The sequence below is a fragment of the Myotis davidii genome, unplaced genomic scaffold (genome assembly GCF_000327345.1).
Source record: "Myotis davidii unplaced genomic scaffold, ASM32734v1 scaffold292, whole genome shotgun sequence".
Taxonomy (NCBI): domain Eukaryota; kingdom Metazoa; phylum Chordata; class Mammalia; order Chiroptera; family Vespertilionidae; genus Myotis; species Myotis davidii.
The window spans coordinates 4,970,519-4,988,406 of NW_006285042.1; the positions used below are offsets into that span (position 1 = coordinate 4,970,519).

A 17,888-nucleotide genomic window follows, 5' to 3' on the forward strand; every position below is an offset into this window, starting at 1 on the left:
GCGGTTTTTAATCTTCTGTTAGCATAGATCCAGCAGAGGTTTAGAGGATTTCAAAGAGGACCTGACAGGCCCTGTCACCTCAATTTCCTTTCATCCAAAAGGATCTTTCAGGTAAATGTAAAACAGAATTAGTCCATCCCGATTAAAGAAGTCAAACTTACTCATTCAACATGTGCAAGTTTCCATTTGTCCAATGAAATGACTAACTTATTAATTGATACACGTGGGATATTGCTTAAATTGTTCATTTATTCTCTCATGGTGCAGTGTGCATTAAAACTAATTCAGTTTTTCCTTTCCTGGGCAATTATGATTATAGTTATTGCAGCTTCATGACTACCTTTTCGATTACAAGATGATTTAGATGTCTTCTTTGCCATGGAGAGAGGGTATGTATGCTCTGCCGAGGCCTGTTACAAGAGATCCCCCTAAAATCACCACACTCCTGGATGCTGCAGTTTCTTCTGCTTACAGGTTCTCAGTGAAAGATATTTCGTGGATTTGGGGGACGGGTGGAAGATCAGTGGAAATTACTTCAAAAATGGATGAAAGAGGGAAATACAGAGTCCATGGAAATATAACTTCATACCTATGATTTGACCTCTCCAGTTACTCTCTGTCCTCAACCACGGAGACACAACGTGTGGTGTCCTCTTGAGAGCCACAGTCTCACACTGCCAGTCCACAGGAGGACCGGAGAGGTGGGAAACGATTTTCCTGCAGATTTCACCGGGGCCCAGAAGTCTCCCAGGAGAGCCACTCAAACTTCCCTCCTTAGCTACACCCTTATAATGCAAGTCTTGAAAGTCCAACACAACACACTGTAGTCAGGCATCAGCACCTGAGAAGGGCAGACATTACCAAAGACCTGGTCATGGCCTGAAGGCCCCCTCAGTTACCACTCTATCCAGGGGGCCTACCTTAGCTTCCAGCTGGGAGACAGGAGCAGAAAATATACATGAAACCAGGACAATATCTAATTTTGCTGCTGTGCTCTACTAAACCTTCTTACTATGGGGATCTAAAGAGCAGTTTGGAGATGTTTTAACTGGAATTCCTTTAGGCAGGGTATACTCTGCAATTCCGGGGGGCCCCGTCTCTCTTCGTGCTGGCTACCTGGTCCCTGGAGGCATCTAAATTGGAAGCACGACAGCTCCTACATGTCTCGAGATTTCTCAGAGTCTAAACTGAGCCATAGTTTTGATTGATGTACAGCTCTGTGCTCTGCTCTGAGGTTAGACCTGGGTGGGCCTGCCATGCAGTCAGTTGTTTACGGCACTCTCCCAGAGGCAGATGAGGGAAGGACAGTAGCTTAAGACCAGAGGCTTTGGCATCTGGCTGGCTGGGTTTGAGTGGCCATGACAGAATGATCTTTTGAAAACCTTTGTGCCTCAGTTTTTTCAGATATAACAGGATAATAATAGTCCCAAGCTCATTGTTGCTAAGAGGTGGTTGTAAAGGAGCTACTGCCTGCTCAGTGCTTAGAACAGCACATGGCGGGAGAAAGGTAGGAAGAGCTGCCATCTAGCAGCTCCTGCTGGCACCCATGCTGTCAATCTATCAAACTCCCAGTCTGTCCCTGCCCCCCACCCGCCTGGTCATGCTCTGCCTACACCCATGTGAGAGCCACATCTGGCCTGGGATTGAGTACCTCTGCTACCAATCCTAGAGGGGCCAGCTCTGCCCAATGCACCCACATTGCTCTTCTTGAAGACCATTCTAGGGAGCCTTAGCTAAAATGTAACCCATCGAGGAATAAAAGCTCACGTAACAAACCCAATGTCAACCAGAGCCCCGATTTTTATGTTTTGTGTATTCTGGCTCCATGTAGAATTTAATTTGGTAAAAAGTTTTCATTCCCCAAAACAATTATACCTAAAGGCAAGACAGAAATGCAGATTTTTAAAATGTAAAATAGTCAACATTTTAAATGTTGGCAACTAAGATGAAACATTCTTTTGGAACTCACAGTAGGCCTTGGCTCTCAGTAGATGCTCAAAAGGCCTTAGGTAAGTACATGAATTAAAACAAAATAAAACAGAACCCAGTAACACCAACTTGATCTGACACTCTAATCTAACTTCGAGCCGCACCTGTTCCAGGCTAATCCAACTCTAAAATGACCAAAAGCTTCCTGAAATCATGCAATGACAAGCAAAGGGGGACAAGAGTAGTTGGGGAAGACTGAGGTATTAGGGCCTGAAATAACTGGGGGGCCCTATTGATATCCAAGGTTTACCTAAGGCTGGCCCTGAAAGAATCACTCCTGGCACAAACTTTCAGCCTTTCCAACACAATCTTTCCTTTCTCAATACAGGGACAGACTGATGGCTGAATATATTATTGTTATTGTTTTAGTATATCTTCTTTTCCACCTTTGCAATGTAATATAGATAAGAACCATATTGTCTATAACATCCTTTGGTACAAACTTAAGGACTTGGGACTAATACACCCCAACTTGGTGACTTTTCAAAGCACATTCATCTCCATCATCTTATTCTACTGTTATAATCCTGTAAAGTAGAAATTATCATCCCCATTTTCCAAATGCAGGAACTAGTCTGCCCCATATCACACAGCCATGCAGGGTGACGAGGCTCGAGCCAGGGCCTGTGGCTCCAAGGTCAGGGTCGTTGCCTCATGGCAGAGCTGAACGCCATGTGTTGAGAGTCAGAGGCCAGAACTCAGACTGTGACAACGGGTAGCTGAGGACTCGGCAGCGCACTAACTCGTGTGGGAGGCCAGGCAGACCATTCGTTATCCAAGCACTGCCCTGACAGAGGGCAGAACACAAGCAGCTTTCCAGTGAAGGAAAACTGAATCTTAAGCGCACACTTGTTTTTTCTTGATGGACGCTAGATTTGGGAGCTTTCTGGTTTTTTAGGTGAAAAACACAAATCAAATTATTTAAAAAAAAGAGAGAGAGAAAAAACCTAACCAATCCATTTGTATGTGACAAAATGTACAAGATAAGGATCGATGGCACAACTGATTGGAACAGGTTGGTCCTAACGAACTGTCTTCTTTCTCAGGCGTTCGCTGACAGCATGACCAGTATGTGGCTCAAAACGTTTTCAGATGGATTTTTCTCTGAAGTTCTAGAAATATTCAGCAGAATTAATCTATATGTTTACTGTGCTAATACTTTGAGCCACGTACATGGAACTTTTGGTCAAAAATTCCTCGGGGACTCCAAAATGGTCATTAACCCTTCCATGATTCCCCAGGTTATGCTGAACAAAAAAAAGAACAACAAAAAAAAGAACTCTATGTTGTCTTGGGGTTTAGCCTTTTTCAAGGTGGAGCTTTCATTTGCTGTCATTCCGTGTAGTCAGTGTGGAAGGTGCTCCACGGCTGTGACTGGGACCCCCAGTCACAGGGGAATGACCTTATCTGTCTCTGCTTCCCAGCAGCACCCGTGTCACATCACAATTCTCTCTTCACAAAGGCAGACCCCCAAAAGGTTTAAATATAACTACGGTGGATCTTAGGGAAGAGCATGCAAATCCCCGATCCGTCAGCAGGGACTTCAGGTAATCAGAACATGGGATGGCTTCATAAAGAGCCAATGGGATGCGTGTATATCATCTAGTTTACCTTCTTTTCCACCTTTGCAATGTAATATAGATAAGGTTCGTATTATCTGTAACATCCTTTGGTACATACATAAGGACGTGGGACTAAGTTAAAACTTATTTCAACTTCTCTGAGCCTCATCACACATAATATCCCAATGGGATCACCATTCTATAAAACCAGAATCAAAGAAGTGAAAATCCAAACGCTCCCTGGAAGCTACTGGCACTCTAACAATTTCTTCTGTTTTGAAACCGGAGAAACAAGCTGGACAGGACAAATATGACCTAGATTCAACCAGTGCTCTTCTGTGCAAATGAGGGGTTTTTTCCTCCCTTGGAAAAAAGACAAAGCTTATGTGGCTAACTTAAGCTTCTTAGGATCAGCGTTACCACGAGCAGTAACCAAACTATCCCCTCCTTAAGGAACAAAAATTATACCTCATCCCCAGAGATAGCTCAGTTCACACACAGACCCACAAAGGGATCCAGCTCAGCCAGCAGGATCACCTGAGATTCATAAAGAGCCAATGTGGCCACATGCCAGGAAACCCGATTCTCAAGGTCTTCTGTCCCCACCCACATCTTGACTCTGGGAAGATTTAGCTACTTCCCTGGCAACCCATGATTCTGCCTAATTCCACCTAAAGATGCAAATGACAGATTGAAAGTGTGGCGGTCTGCAGAATGTGTGCAAAGAGTTCATGTGGACATGTATGGTGTCTGGAGCAATGTTCTGAGTCAGACCGTTCTGAAATCCAGCTGTGTCTCTGTTCATTATCTCTGTTCATTATCATTTTTGTACCTCAGTCTTCTCCTCTGCAAAATGGAGATAACTAATTGTCCCAACTCTGGTTATGAGAATTAAATGAGTTAATGCATGCAATTGCTTAGAAGGGTGTTTGATACATATGGACTTTGGGGGGAAGAGGACTGATAATAGAAACGTTTCCTCCCTAGGCATCGGGATCTTTCTTCTTTCCCCAGAATAGTGTTGACCAAACTCCCTTAGCCTGTGCCATTTTCACAGCCCTCTGCTGCCCCCTGCTGACATCTAGTTCACGTTACTAGTGTAACTCGGTTCTCTTGGCTTCAAATAACTCCATTCCTTTTCTACAAGAACCCTCTTCTCCCACCAGGCTGAAATATAGACCATTCCTCTACAACCTCATACCTCTGTGCCTTGGCCTATGCTTTCTTCCACCTGAAATGACAAGTCACTCATGTCACCTGCCTGCCTGTTCTGCACACCATAGCTCTCCTGGAGCACACCACTCATGCCTCTCATCACATTCCTTCTGTTCTGTAGTCTTGAACATGTCTTCTTGCTCCTTACCATTATATCAAAACTATGTCTGTTTCCCCAGCAGCACCCGTGTCACATCATAATTGTCTCTTCACAAAGACAGGCTCAGCCAGTACTTGCGCAATAAATGCAGCCTCATGATCACAACCCTTCCCTGAATTTTGTTATCTTTCTCATTCTCTCTCACTTTAATGTTGCAGTTACCGCCTAACTGGTGTCCCAGATTCACTCTGGGCCCACCCAATCCATTCTCTACTTTATAATCAAAGTGCACTTCTAGAGGAAAAGAAAATGATTACTTGGGCAACTCCCAGCCAGTTCTTTGCACTGCTTCTCACCACTTTAGGAAAAAGTCTGAAGTCCTTATTATGCCCAAATCCCACAAGACTCCCCTCACCCTCTGATCTGCAGCCCACAAGCCTATTTTCAGTTCCTACAACCCTCTGTGCTCTTCTGCAACAGGGATTCTTCGACAGCTGCTCCCTCTGCCTGGGAGCCTCACTGCTGACCCCAGCCCACTCTTCAGATCTTAGTTCAAACATTGCTTCCCCGGATTCTTCCCCAACTGCCCTTCCTGAGTCTGACTGTCTGTGCATACTCTCATAGCTCTATCCATGTATCTTCCTAACAACAACAACAAAAAAAACACATCCTTTTTAATTACTATGTGTAGTCATTTAATAGGATTATAAGCCCTATGAGGGCAGGAGTTGTCCTGCCTCTTTTTGCTGTTGTATTCTCAGTCACCAGTACCGCATACACAGTAGATATGCAATAAATACATGTTTATTGAATAAACAAATCAAAGACCCATGCTAAAAAGAATATCAACCAAGTTAACAAAAAATACATATTAAATGTTAAACCTAAACCCTTTTCTTTATTCCATTTCTATTATTCATATTTAGGTCAATCAATTATAGACAGAAAGGTAGGCTAGCAGATGGATAGATATAGATAGATAGATAGATAGATAGATAGATGGTAGACAGACAGGCAAGGGCTTCTCTGAAACACATTTCACAAAGAGCCAACATGATTCTATGCTTACCTTCAGTGCTCATATCTGGAGTTGGCATCCAGATGTAGACCAAGCCTTCTTCCTTGTATAGCTTAATCATAGTGTCTGGAGTCATGGGTTCTGGGTAGCGATTACAGCCTGAGGAATTCTGTACAATATCCCATTCAGTCTGGAAATTCATTACAGCTGTAATCCCCAATTCATGCTTCAGTTTGATGGTTACGTGTTCCACTTGGCGAGGGCAGCTACCCAGCCAGATATTTGGTAGAATTCTAATGAGAACATACAGAGTCAACTATTACTATTGTGACTATGGTTTGAGATTTGAGAAGCTGCATAAAACATGTAGTATTAAAGTGCGATTTTATTCACCCCAGGATACAGATCAAGAATATATCTCGTTCCCCCTTCTTATTTTCACTTTTTCTGTGTAGTCCAATCATGTAGACAGAATAAGACTATATAACGCATTAGTATCTTAAATCACATCCAAGAGTCAGATAAAAATTTGTGTTTAAAGGGAGTCACGATTAACCATTTATACTCCACCCAGAATGGGTTGTGGGTGTTTAGAGCTAATTTGTCTCTCTTCCAGTTTTATTATTGGTGGCTTATTGAGGACAAATCAAGAAAATCTGCACTCTATTTTCTGAGATAAAAAGTAGAAATGATTATCTCTTTTTCTCTCCTTTTACTTGTTCTTTTTTTTTTTAGTATACTAAGTAATGATAATAAAGGCAGATAGATGTTAACGACAACTATCTGAATGCACAATAAATGTAAGTGGACTTTATGTCTAGCTATTATAATTTACTAGTACTTATTTTAATAATTTCTTTCATATTGCAATGGCTATTCAGATAATTTTCATTGCTCTGTGTATCCCTCATTTAAATTCTGCAGAGAGTAGAATACTCATCCTCTATTTTTTATGAAACCCAGCTTGTTTTTTGCCTTTTAGCTGTTGTTGTCATTGTAGATGTTAAGGTAACAAGCCAACTGACTAATCTCAAATGTGGCTATTCTCATTCCATCCTCAATGAAATATCCTACAAGATCCAGCATTGTCTTTTTAAATCTTGCATCCTACTTACCCTCCAGGAGAGAATAAACCAATTTTTTATTGTTGCTTGGGTTCTAAGTCTAATGGGTTATTAGGAATTTCCTTATGGATTGTTGTGGAAAAATAAAGGAGATACAATTTTTAAAAGAGAAAAAGTGAGAAACTCAGGAAAGACTTAATGGTACTGTGAAGAGGGGAATAGGACCCACAGGCTTTTCCACTTTAAATCCTGACTTTAAAGAATTCTCAGATATCCCATGGGGCCCAATGAACTGAAAGAGCATCAGCAGACGCCCTTTCAGCATGCCCCAGAGCTGTGCTTGACCAGGACATTGCTCTCTCAATTGTTAGTCTTTGCAGGAATGGAAACTTCATAACCCCTGGGTCACTGCCCCTTCCCTCTGGCTGATGAGTGAGAAGAGAAATCTACCTCAATCTATATGTTCCATATTCCCTTCCATTATCCTTTAAAAATTCCTCCTCCAATAACCTGCTGGATGCCTAGTAGCTAGCAGTGCTAGGCTGCCATACTTACACTTTGGGGTTTAACCTAGGATACTAAAGTACCCTAAGTTGAAAAAGAGGGGAGTGGACACTTCAGTTATATAACCAAGAATTATACAGCCTTTTGAACAACAATGGATTTTTGTTGGCAAAATCTTGAAGTGCACTGGTAAAATACTAAAACATAGATTCATGATAGGCAAGCTGAATTCCAAACGTTACCCCGAGTTCACTTGAATATTTTGTCATTAGAGTGGGTAATACTTAGTATTTAGCTAGTAAATAAATTCCAAATAAAGTGGCTAGCATGCAAGATTTGCATAAAGACCAAAAAATAATTCATAGAGATTATACAACAGGTAAATAGGGACATTTGAGCCTACAAAAATAAGAAATCAGAATCCCAAACCAGAGTCAGTGCATAGAATCATGTTGTGTTGCTTAGAAAGGTATTATCCTATCATTTCATTCAGCCATGCTCTACAAGTATATTTGAACTAACTGGGATCCTTGGGAAATTCAGAATAAGCCAAAGGTAAACAGATCCAAACTTGGTACTTTAACATACATATTTCCCACATCCATTTTCTAATGGAAATAAGCCCTTGAAACACACACTCACACATTCTCACACACATATAAACACCAGTTTCTGTATCAGATTATTTCCAGCTTTTTTAGAATATAATTAATTCTCCCCCTAGAAATGCCAAAAGTCAGAGTCTTATTTAAGAAATGAATATAAAACAACTCCTGATTTTTTAAGCAAGATGTTCTGGACCTAGGAGATAGATAACTAAAGGTAAATTCTAAAAACAAGCACTGTATTGAAGGATAGAAAAAGATATAAAGTAAATTTACTAAACCATTATATGAGACATTTGGACAAAATACTGGGCTTGTTAAAAACACACAAATCAATGGAGGCTGCTTAATCAGACAGCTAAAGTGCAGCTTGTTGGCTCTAACAGTAGGTGATATATTTCTAGTATATGATAAACTGAAAGTAATAAGATGCATGATTTGCTTTCTAAATAGTAATTAAACTCTTACTTATCCATTCAAAAGAGAATAATTTGATGCCATCAAAAGTGAAGTTTTACACATTCCATCTTAGTTCTAATTTTCTTTTGGTGTCCATTATACTTTAAACAATTTTTTAAATCAGGAATTTTTTAAAAGGTGAAAAGAAACTTGTTTAAGTATGGAATTTAGGGAATAAAAATTTTGTATAAAGGTAGTTTTAATGCAAAACATACCAAACTTCAAAGATATAAAAATGGAACAAAATATATAGCTTATATTGTCAATTACACTGTAAAACTTCCAGCGGATTATTTTATGAGTAACTTACTATTAATACTGAGTTTTTATCAGAGCTTTCTGTCAACTTCACTATAGATTATTTGGAAAAGTCAAAGAGAGTTGATGGTACCAAATGGGTATTGACACTCAGCCAGCCCAGGACAGAGGTTCCCAAACCTGGTGCTTTTATAAAAACTGCTATTACCAGGCTCTACCCCAAAAGTACTCATAAAATGGCTCTGGAGTGAGGTCTAAAACTCTGTGGATTATTTTCCCTTAGAAATTAGCCAGAATATGTACGTTACCAGCTCAGCAGATCCCAATAAATATGTAAGAGAAGCTTACATATTTGGTATCTAGATCTCAATGCCTTTTAGTAGAAGTACAAAATATGGAAATGAGAGGATATGGACTTGCTCAACTCTACACACATGTATATCTAAGTTTAAGTCCTTACCTTCCTCCCATAACAGTTTCAAGAATGCAACTGATTCTTAGACAGAGTGAGGAAAGGGAACTGTTAGGAAAGAGTAGTTTTGAGAAAATATGCCCAGGTGTTTAATGCGTCATTTCTTCTAAAAAAGTGAAATCAACTGCTGAGTCATGACAAATATTTAATACTAGAGGCCCATTGCATGAAGAGATTCGTGCAATAGGCCTTCCCTTCCCCTGACTGCCAGCACCGGTTTTCTTCCGGCACCCAGGACCTAGGCCTTCGCTGCTCCGGCCGGAGCCTTCAGTCTTTGCTCCGCCACTTCACGCCTACGTATGCAAATTAACCACCATCTTTGTTGGGTTAATTTGCATACTCTCCTGCTTGGCTGGTGAGCATAGCGGAGGGATGGTCAATTTACATGTTTGTTTATTATTAGGTAAGGTAGTTATATCCATTAAGAATGTGCTTTTGTAGAAAAAAGCTATTTAACCTGGGTTTTCACTATTGCTACTCTGATCCAACAAGATTGAACTTAAATAAAATTCTCCCTAGAAATATTACAACATAGCTAACAACCACAGGAAAGAAATGCATGGCTGACATTTCTGGAACCTTCTTCAACAGCAAATCAAAACCAATTTCATTTGAGTAAACCTAAATTTGTGGTTCCAAGTAGTCAGATCATAGTCCTACCCCGTTTGCTCCACCTGTCAGGCTAGGGCCAGTGGTACAATGGCTACTGAAGCATATGAATCCAAGCCAGCTTGCTACATCTCAGCTGTCAGTCAAAGGAGGCATAGCTGCCAATAATGAGCACATCAGGCAGAACGTGCATCCACTCACTTTGGGAAAAACAAACAAAACATGGGGTATTGGCAAGAGGAGCATGAAAAAGACAAGAGATATCAGGAAATGAGACCATTATATGAACTCCACATCACAGGCTTCATCACTAAAGGCCAGAGAAGTGGCAGAGTAACCTTTTCCTGAAGGTGAGCACTAGCATTATTTTTGTCCACAGGGGAAACAATTAGGAAAACCACAACAATGATGAGATAGATGTGTGAACGTAAGTTTTTGTTTATTTCTTATCACTCCAAGAGACCACAATTATTGAACTGCAATGCCCTCTTCTTAGCCATACAAACACAGCACCATTTCAGAGATAGAAAAAGATGGATTTTGCAGAGGTTCTTCACAAGACCCAGTTAAGAGTATATATATTTTAAAAAATTAGCACATTTCCTAAGTTAGATAATTGTGTTACATTTACCTTATTTAATATTTTATGGGCAATTTGATGTGAAATTAAAATGTGATCTGGCTTTTAAATAATGGGTCAGGGGAAAAACATCTATCATTCCTATAATTTAGATCTCATTAGTGAGAAAGCAGGAGAAACATTAAAAGCAATTCCCAGTGAACTCCAAGCTTCATTAGCACATAGAGCTCCTTCTGCAGAAAATGTGTCCTCTGGTGTTGTTTTAGGTAATTAATGCCAAACTTCTAACCCAAAAGGGTGCTTGTCACAGACTCCAGCGAAGGCTGGACAACTGCTCCAAGACAAATTCCAATTTAGAGAGTGATACTAATTAACTTCTTTATTTTAAAGAAAGAGAGTTATTATAGTTTGCTTATGAATCATAGACTATTGTGTATATATAGCACGTGCTCTATAATTCTACAAATATATATGACTAATGTTTGATTGCGGGGCCCAAATTGTTCTTTTATAAATGTAGTAACTTTCTTCGATTTTTTTTAGACATGCTATGTAGCTTATAACCACATGAAGCAAATATTTTTGACATATGTAATTTATTTTCTATATTATAAAATGCCATATAATTAAATTAATTATAAAGGTCTTCAATGGGTTGAATTGTGTTTTCCCAAATTTTCTGTGTGGCAGTCCTAACCTCAGAATGTGACCTTATTCAGAGATCTGTCTTTCAGAGGTAATCGGATTAAGATAAAGTCATTAGGGTAGGCTCTGATCCAATATGACTGCTGTCTTTATCAGAAGGGAAAGTTGGACACAGACATGTATAGAGGGAGGATGATGTGAAGATAAAGAAAGAAAAGGGTCATCTACAAAGCAAGAGGCTGGAACAGATCCTTCCCTTATAAGCCCTCAGAACAAATCAACCCTACAGATACACTGATCTTGGACTTTTTGCCTCCAGACTTTGAGACAATAAATTTCTGTCATTTAGGCAACCCAGCTTATGGCACTTTGTTATGGCAGCCCTAGGAGATGAATACAAGGTCTAAACATTCAGACTTAAAATATGTACATTCAATCAGCCAGACTCTTCAGGTATCCCCACATCAGGTATACTTGAAGTAAAGCATTTTAACAGATAGTTTTCACCTTTTATCCTGATGTATGGAATTCTACAAATATGACTAATGTTTGATTGTGGTGCCCAAATTGTTCTCTTATACACAATACTACCCACTCTCCTTAACTTACGTCCTTCAATCCATCACCTGAGCACCTCCAGCCTGGCTGGACTACCTGGCTTCCTTCCTGATCTGATGTCTCAGTTCTAAAGTTCTGAGGTGTCTAGTTTTGATAAATACATTAGAATTACCTGAAATGTGTAAGAGCACATTCTCTCAGGCTCATAACTCCTTAAGACTCTTAGTCCCAGAGAGTTTGGCCTTCTCGTTTTGTGCATTTATTGCCCTGAAATATAATTTATATGCCATATTAACAGATTCAAGTAGTAAATAAGGCAACTAGCACACATCACTTTCTTAAAATCAATCACAAGGTAACACAAAGATTGAGACAAATAGCTAGGATAGCTGCCCCAACTGGTTTTCTTGACCCAAATGTCAACAAAACATTCCAATAAAATATCATTCTGGCATAGTAACTTTGTTTCCAATGTTTAGCATTCCTTGAAAGAGTACAGTGTCATGTTTAATATTCTTTTCTAATAATAAATTTAAAAGGATTTGTTTGAAATTAATCACTTGCATAATGAATTGGGAACCAAAGAAGATCAAGGAAGCGATAAAAATTAAACATATGCACTTTTTGGTATTTGTTTTAAAGTCATTTTGTCTATTAAACGAACACGTAGTGATGTGCCTGCTTTGCTTTGTGCGAGGCACCCAACAAGCAATGGTGAGGGAGACAGTCATGGTATGCCCACATTTGACATACATTCTTTTAGGATGACAAGCAATAAGCAAGTAAAAACACAAAATGTATAAAATTTATGAAATTAAATTGTAATATGCTCTCAATGACATCAACAGGGAGTTAAAATAGAGAACCACAGGGGAGCTAGACTTCAGATAAAACAATCAGGAAGTTCTTCTCTGAAGGTGACATTAAAGCTGAAACCTGACTCAGGAAAATGAGGGCGAGAAGAGGGAGTTAGGCTTTAAGAACTAAGAGACACGTAGAGGCATGGAGTGAGGTGAACAAGGAAGGAGTGTGGCATGAGACAGATTGAGAAAACCATACTAGGCCTTACTGATGTGCTAGGAAATTTGTATAATAATATAAAAACAATGAAAAACCAATGAAGGATTTTTAAGCAGAGCAGTAACATAGGCTTATTTTAGGGTTTTTAAAAGATGACTGGCTGCTAAGGGGAAGAGGGAAAACCTTTTGGATAGCGATGGTTTGGAATACAGTTACTGGTGCAGATAAAAGTGGGCTAACTCAAATGTACTTTAGGGGTGGAGTCAACAGAACTTGCACATGAATTGGATGAAAGGTTTCAGGGAAAGTAAAGATCAAAAATGATCACAAGTTTACTAATATGATATTATAATCTATAATTTCTTAACCAGGTCTATCCTCAATGAAGCTTACATATCTAGGTTTCTTTGCTATATATTTTTACAAGTTTCAGATTAACTACCATTTTATTTACTTGCTGGGGTCCAGCCCCAGCAGGTCCAGAGGTTCCCAAAGGTGTAGACGGAGTCGGCGAAGAAGGAATGACACGGAGACAGTGTTCAGTTGATCAGCAGCCTAGCCAAGATCCCCAGCCAAGTTCTGGTCTGGTTCTCTAGAGAAGTTCTGCTGTTTATTGTCTTGTTACATCCGTATTTATACCAGTTGATTTTAATCCTGTCAATTTCTATTACAAAGGTTAGGGTGTTTCTTATCTCCATTCCAGGGAGTAAAGATTATGTAGCTTAAGTGTGATTGTTTGTAGTTAAAGTGATTAACTACCCTCCTGGCACTTAGTTAAGGAGTTTCATCCCCTCCCTGACTTCAGGGAAAAATTCCTACCTGGGAAACAACCTTTCTCGGAGAGGTGGCCTTGGTTAAAACACACAGCGCTAAGGGGAGCAAACATATTAAGAACAGTATGCTATATACGCCAGGTCCCTTGAAACATATGCTGTGCAGATGTTTCTTTCCTGCAGCGACTGTGTCAAGCAGCAAGGATGGACCGGCTTCCGGCATTTACTAACCATCATGCTAATGGCAGCCATATGCTTAAAGTCTTTTTTTTCTTAAAAAGATATCAAACTATTCAAACTTCCTTTTAGTTTTCCACTCAGATCTTTATTTCTATAATGCAAATGTTAATAAGGTAGGGTTTTTTTTATTGATGTAAGGAATTTGTACATAGAATATGTTGCCCATCATTTAGATTTAACTCATATTGAGGAAATTTCCACTATAGACAATGGAATTAGTTTATTTATTTAATCAATTTGACCAAACAGATTTTTTTAAATGTATTCTTTTCACTTATGGGTCTTTATTTCAGCTCTAAAACAAAAGTAAATTTAGGGGGAAAAGACGGTTGAAAAATGAAAAAAACAATCGTGATTTTCTTCTCTAACAGTCATAATTCATCATTGCCAATCATTTCATTTATTGAAATACGAGGAATTCCTAGTGTGAAAGGGGATTCTATTGAGCACTGTGAGCCACAATAGCTGTTTTCAATATAATTTTATTGACCAAAACATCATTTTAGATAGTCCTAAGGTTATACTCATCTAAGCCAGTGCTTCTCAAATATTAATGCACAAACAAGTCATCTGGGGATCATGTGAAGATGTGTACAGTCATTCAGCCAATCTGGATTGGAGCTGAGATTCTGCAATTTCACAAGTTCCCCTCCAACACCAATGCTACTGGCTCTTGGAACACACTTTGAGTAGCAAGGAATACTTTAATAATGCTATTTAATCAAAATACTATTATTATAGTATTATACAAGATAGTTCAATACAATTCATAATGCTCAGGTGCACTGAGCAGTAACTGATAAGATCTGCTAGAGCAAACAAAAGACAAGCATTTGATCTGTATTGTTGATGCTAACATCAGAGGCCTCATGTCAACCATGCAGGGATGCTTGCTATTTTTTTAAAAATTCTGATTACAGAAAATTTTAAAATCCCCTTATCCCTCTTTCTTTATTTCCCATCTGCAGGAAGGCAAAGGGCTATGTTCACAAAATGACCTTCCTTAGTTCTAAAACATTCCTCTTTTTTCCTTGTTTACGGTGCTCATTGGCCTCTCGATAGGAACCTGAAATTCCCTTTAGTGTTATATTTTAAAATATGCAGTTTGAGATTTTACATAGGGATCTGAAAACTGGGAAAAATACACAGAAGACTTGAAATTTATGGGACACCAAGGAATTTAAATGGTTGAAAACTCTGATGCAGTTAGTAATGCTGCATTCAGGAGTGTCAGAAATTCGATAAGGTTCCAGAAAGACACAAAATAAACACCTCCTCTCCCCTTTGAGATGTGAGTAGGGAACAATAACTTAAGAAAATACTGTGATATTGGGACCTACACAATCCCTGGGAAATTTTGCTCGTTTCATTCAGTCGGGAGTCAGGCCACATAGAGTGTATTTTATGATCTCCAGAGAGAAGCCAGGATAGCCAATAAACCCTTCGATGAATGTGCAAATCAAAGAGGCCTGTTTTCTTAAGTTACCACAGATCCTGCGGACCCATAGATATGGGAGAACAAGACAGGTTTAGTAAAACTTGATCTACTTATGCTCTTTCTAACTAGGAAAGGTCTTAAATAAATAGTCGGCCATGTATTCCAATACAACTCACAAAGAGAATTAAGTACCAATCATATGCAAACTATCACTGTCATGTTTAAATAGGTAAATATCAAATAACCCTAATCATCATGAGATGGCATTCAGTTAAATAGTGCTCTTATATGTACTTAATTCATTCTGGCAAGACCTTCACAATACAGTTTTATTTAAGATCATCCATTCCACTGAGCATACATAGCTTCTAGTCATTGAAGTGTTTAATTGGTACAAATTGGTCTTAAATTTTTTAAGCCAAAATTCCTCTTCCATGTTTCATAGCCCAGGACATTGTCATCTCCACCTTTCACTATGCAAGTACTTAAATATTTTCAAGATTTTTCAGGAAAGTTATTCTGCATTCACCACTGGGTTTAAGTGTGTGGAGATATGTTTGGATGTCAAACTTTTGAAACATATCAGGTATCTAAATCATCTGTCCGTTAAATAATATCTATAGGCTCCTAGTAAGAGAATTCAGTCCAGTAGCCAAAGACCCAGCACCTATCAAGTCCCATCTGACACAATTTATCTTTTACAGAGACAGTTTGATGTGCACTTTCTATCTCTGTCCCAAATTCTATTACTAAGTGGTAGCGTTATCCTACAGATCACTTCCATTTCCCTGGATACTTCTAGTTTACTCTTATTGTGCTTCTGTTTCCTTCAAAAGCTTGTATCCTCTGCAAGCCTTTTTAGTGTGTTTCTTAAACTGTGGTCTCTCTTCAATTTATATGCTCTTATCTCACTAATATACATTGCCATCAGTAACTATCATCTACATGCTGGTTAGTTACAAATCTACTGCCTCCACCTCAGACCTCAATGCTCTACTGGAATTCTCCACTCAACGTCCTGTAGGTGTCAACTAAACTCCTCTTCACCATCTCCACCTTTTGCTCCCCACCCAAAAACGTAATTCTCCTCCATGGTGCTTGATCTCCATAAATTGCATGCCACCCAGCCACCTAAGCCAGGAAACGCTCCTTAGTTCTTTCCTCTTCTCCTTCCCTGTCAGCCTCCTAAATAGCTTTCAAATCTGTCCTCTTTCTCCCATTACCATTGTTTCCCCTCAGAACCTCAACACTTAAGAAGACAATTACACCAATAGCCTCCTAAGTGACCTCACAGTCTGTCTCCCTTCCACCATGTAGCTAGACCAGGGGTGGGCAAACTTTTTGACTCGAGGGCCAAACTGGACCGGAGGGCCGGAACAAAAGCATGGATGGAGTGTTTGTGTGAACTAATATAAATTCAAAGTAAACATCATTACATAAAAGGGTACGGTCTTTTCAATAGTTTTATTCATTTCAAACGGGCCGGCCCGCGCCATAGTTTGCCCACTGCTGATAGAGTGATCTTTCTAAAACACAAAACTGATCATGTGACTCCACTACCTAAAATACAGAGGTGATTCCCATCACTTTCTTATGAAGTCTCAATTTTTTGGCCTGACCCTTGGGAATCTGATCCCTACATATATCACTAATCCAGAATCCCCATATGAACCCCACCCTCCAATTTAGGGGAGAGATTTGCAAGTCTCCTGAAGTGCCGTGCACTTTCCCTTCCCTGGCTGTTATCCTGCAGTTCTTACTCTTGGAATGCATTCTCACTGCTCATCTATCTGATCAAGACTACTCAATCTTCCCTGATCCCCCATGACTCCTCCTTTGTGTCCCAATAACATATACAAATGATTTATTCACTCTGGGCTCTCCCACTCTGAAATGTTGGTTTTCCTGAGCATTTCCTCCTCATTGCGGTGAGCTCCTTGAGAAGAAGAATGTCTTATTGATCAACATATTCCCAGAACTTAACATCATATCCAGCATATAGTTAGCCCTTAAAAGCAAACAGGTAATTAAATACATGAATGAGTGAGTGAGTGAATGAACAACTATGGACTATGGCTTTTGCGAAACTGTAGTGAAGATGTTTTCAACTGTGTTATCCCAAGGATGTATGTGTTACATTACTGGTTGAAATTAGCTCAAAATACCAATTTTCTCTGCAGACAAATGTGAAAGCTGTTTTCAGCCATAATATAAATCACATAATTCAACATGTTTTCTTTTTTGCCTTAACTGCCAGAAAATTTAAAAACAAATTTGGTGTCAATAGTAGCAATTAGACCATCTCAAGTCCCCAGTTATTTCTATCACATTCGCTCTCATAAATGGTCTATGTTAGCCTGAATTCTTCTACTTGTTAGGTCGGAGAGGAGAGAGCCCAGGATCGGATACATGCAGACATGTGACAAGATAATGGACTCCCCCCCCTGGAATTTCTCACAGATCAAGGTGCCAGACACAGATACTGGCTTCTTCTCCCTTAATCCACATACCCCCGCCCATCCCCTGCAGCAGAGAATTCCTCAGCTCATGTCCCAGCCCCTCACCCAACTGCAGTATAAAAAAAGCGCCCCCCTCCCTGTTGGCGTGAATCCACGTGCCCTATCTTTTGGGGTACGTGGGTCTCCCGGGGACGCAGAAATAAACCTTTTCCTTTCTTTTCTGATTCACTGGAGTCTCTATTTCTTGGGCCGCCTCCTGAGCCACCTAACCTAACAATTACCTTCTGAAACTTTTAACTCCTTAAACATACAACTCATAA

At 39.5% G+C, this 17,888-nt stretch overlaps 1 protein-coding gene across 1 annotated transcript in view; it reads right to left on the bottom strand.

The window, feature by feature from the left end:
* EPM2A (epilepsy, progressive myoclonus type 2A, Lafora disease (laforin)) overlaps positions 1 to 17,888 on the bottom strand; it is a 39,958-nt gene that overhangs the window by 1,064 nt on the left and 21,006 nt on the right. Inside the window, exon 3 of the mRNA XM_006755413.2 lies at positions 5,936 to 6,177. Within this exon, the coding sequence (XP_006755476.1) occupies positions 5,936 to 6,177 (242 nt within the window). The remainder of the gene's footprint in view (positions 1 to 5,935; positions 6,178 to 17,888) is intronic.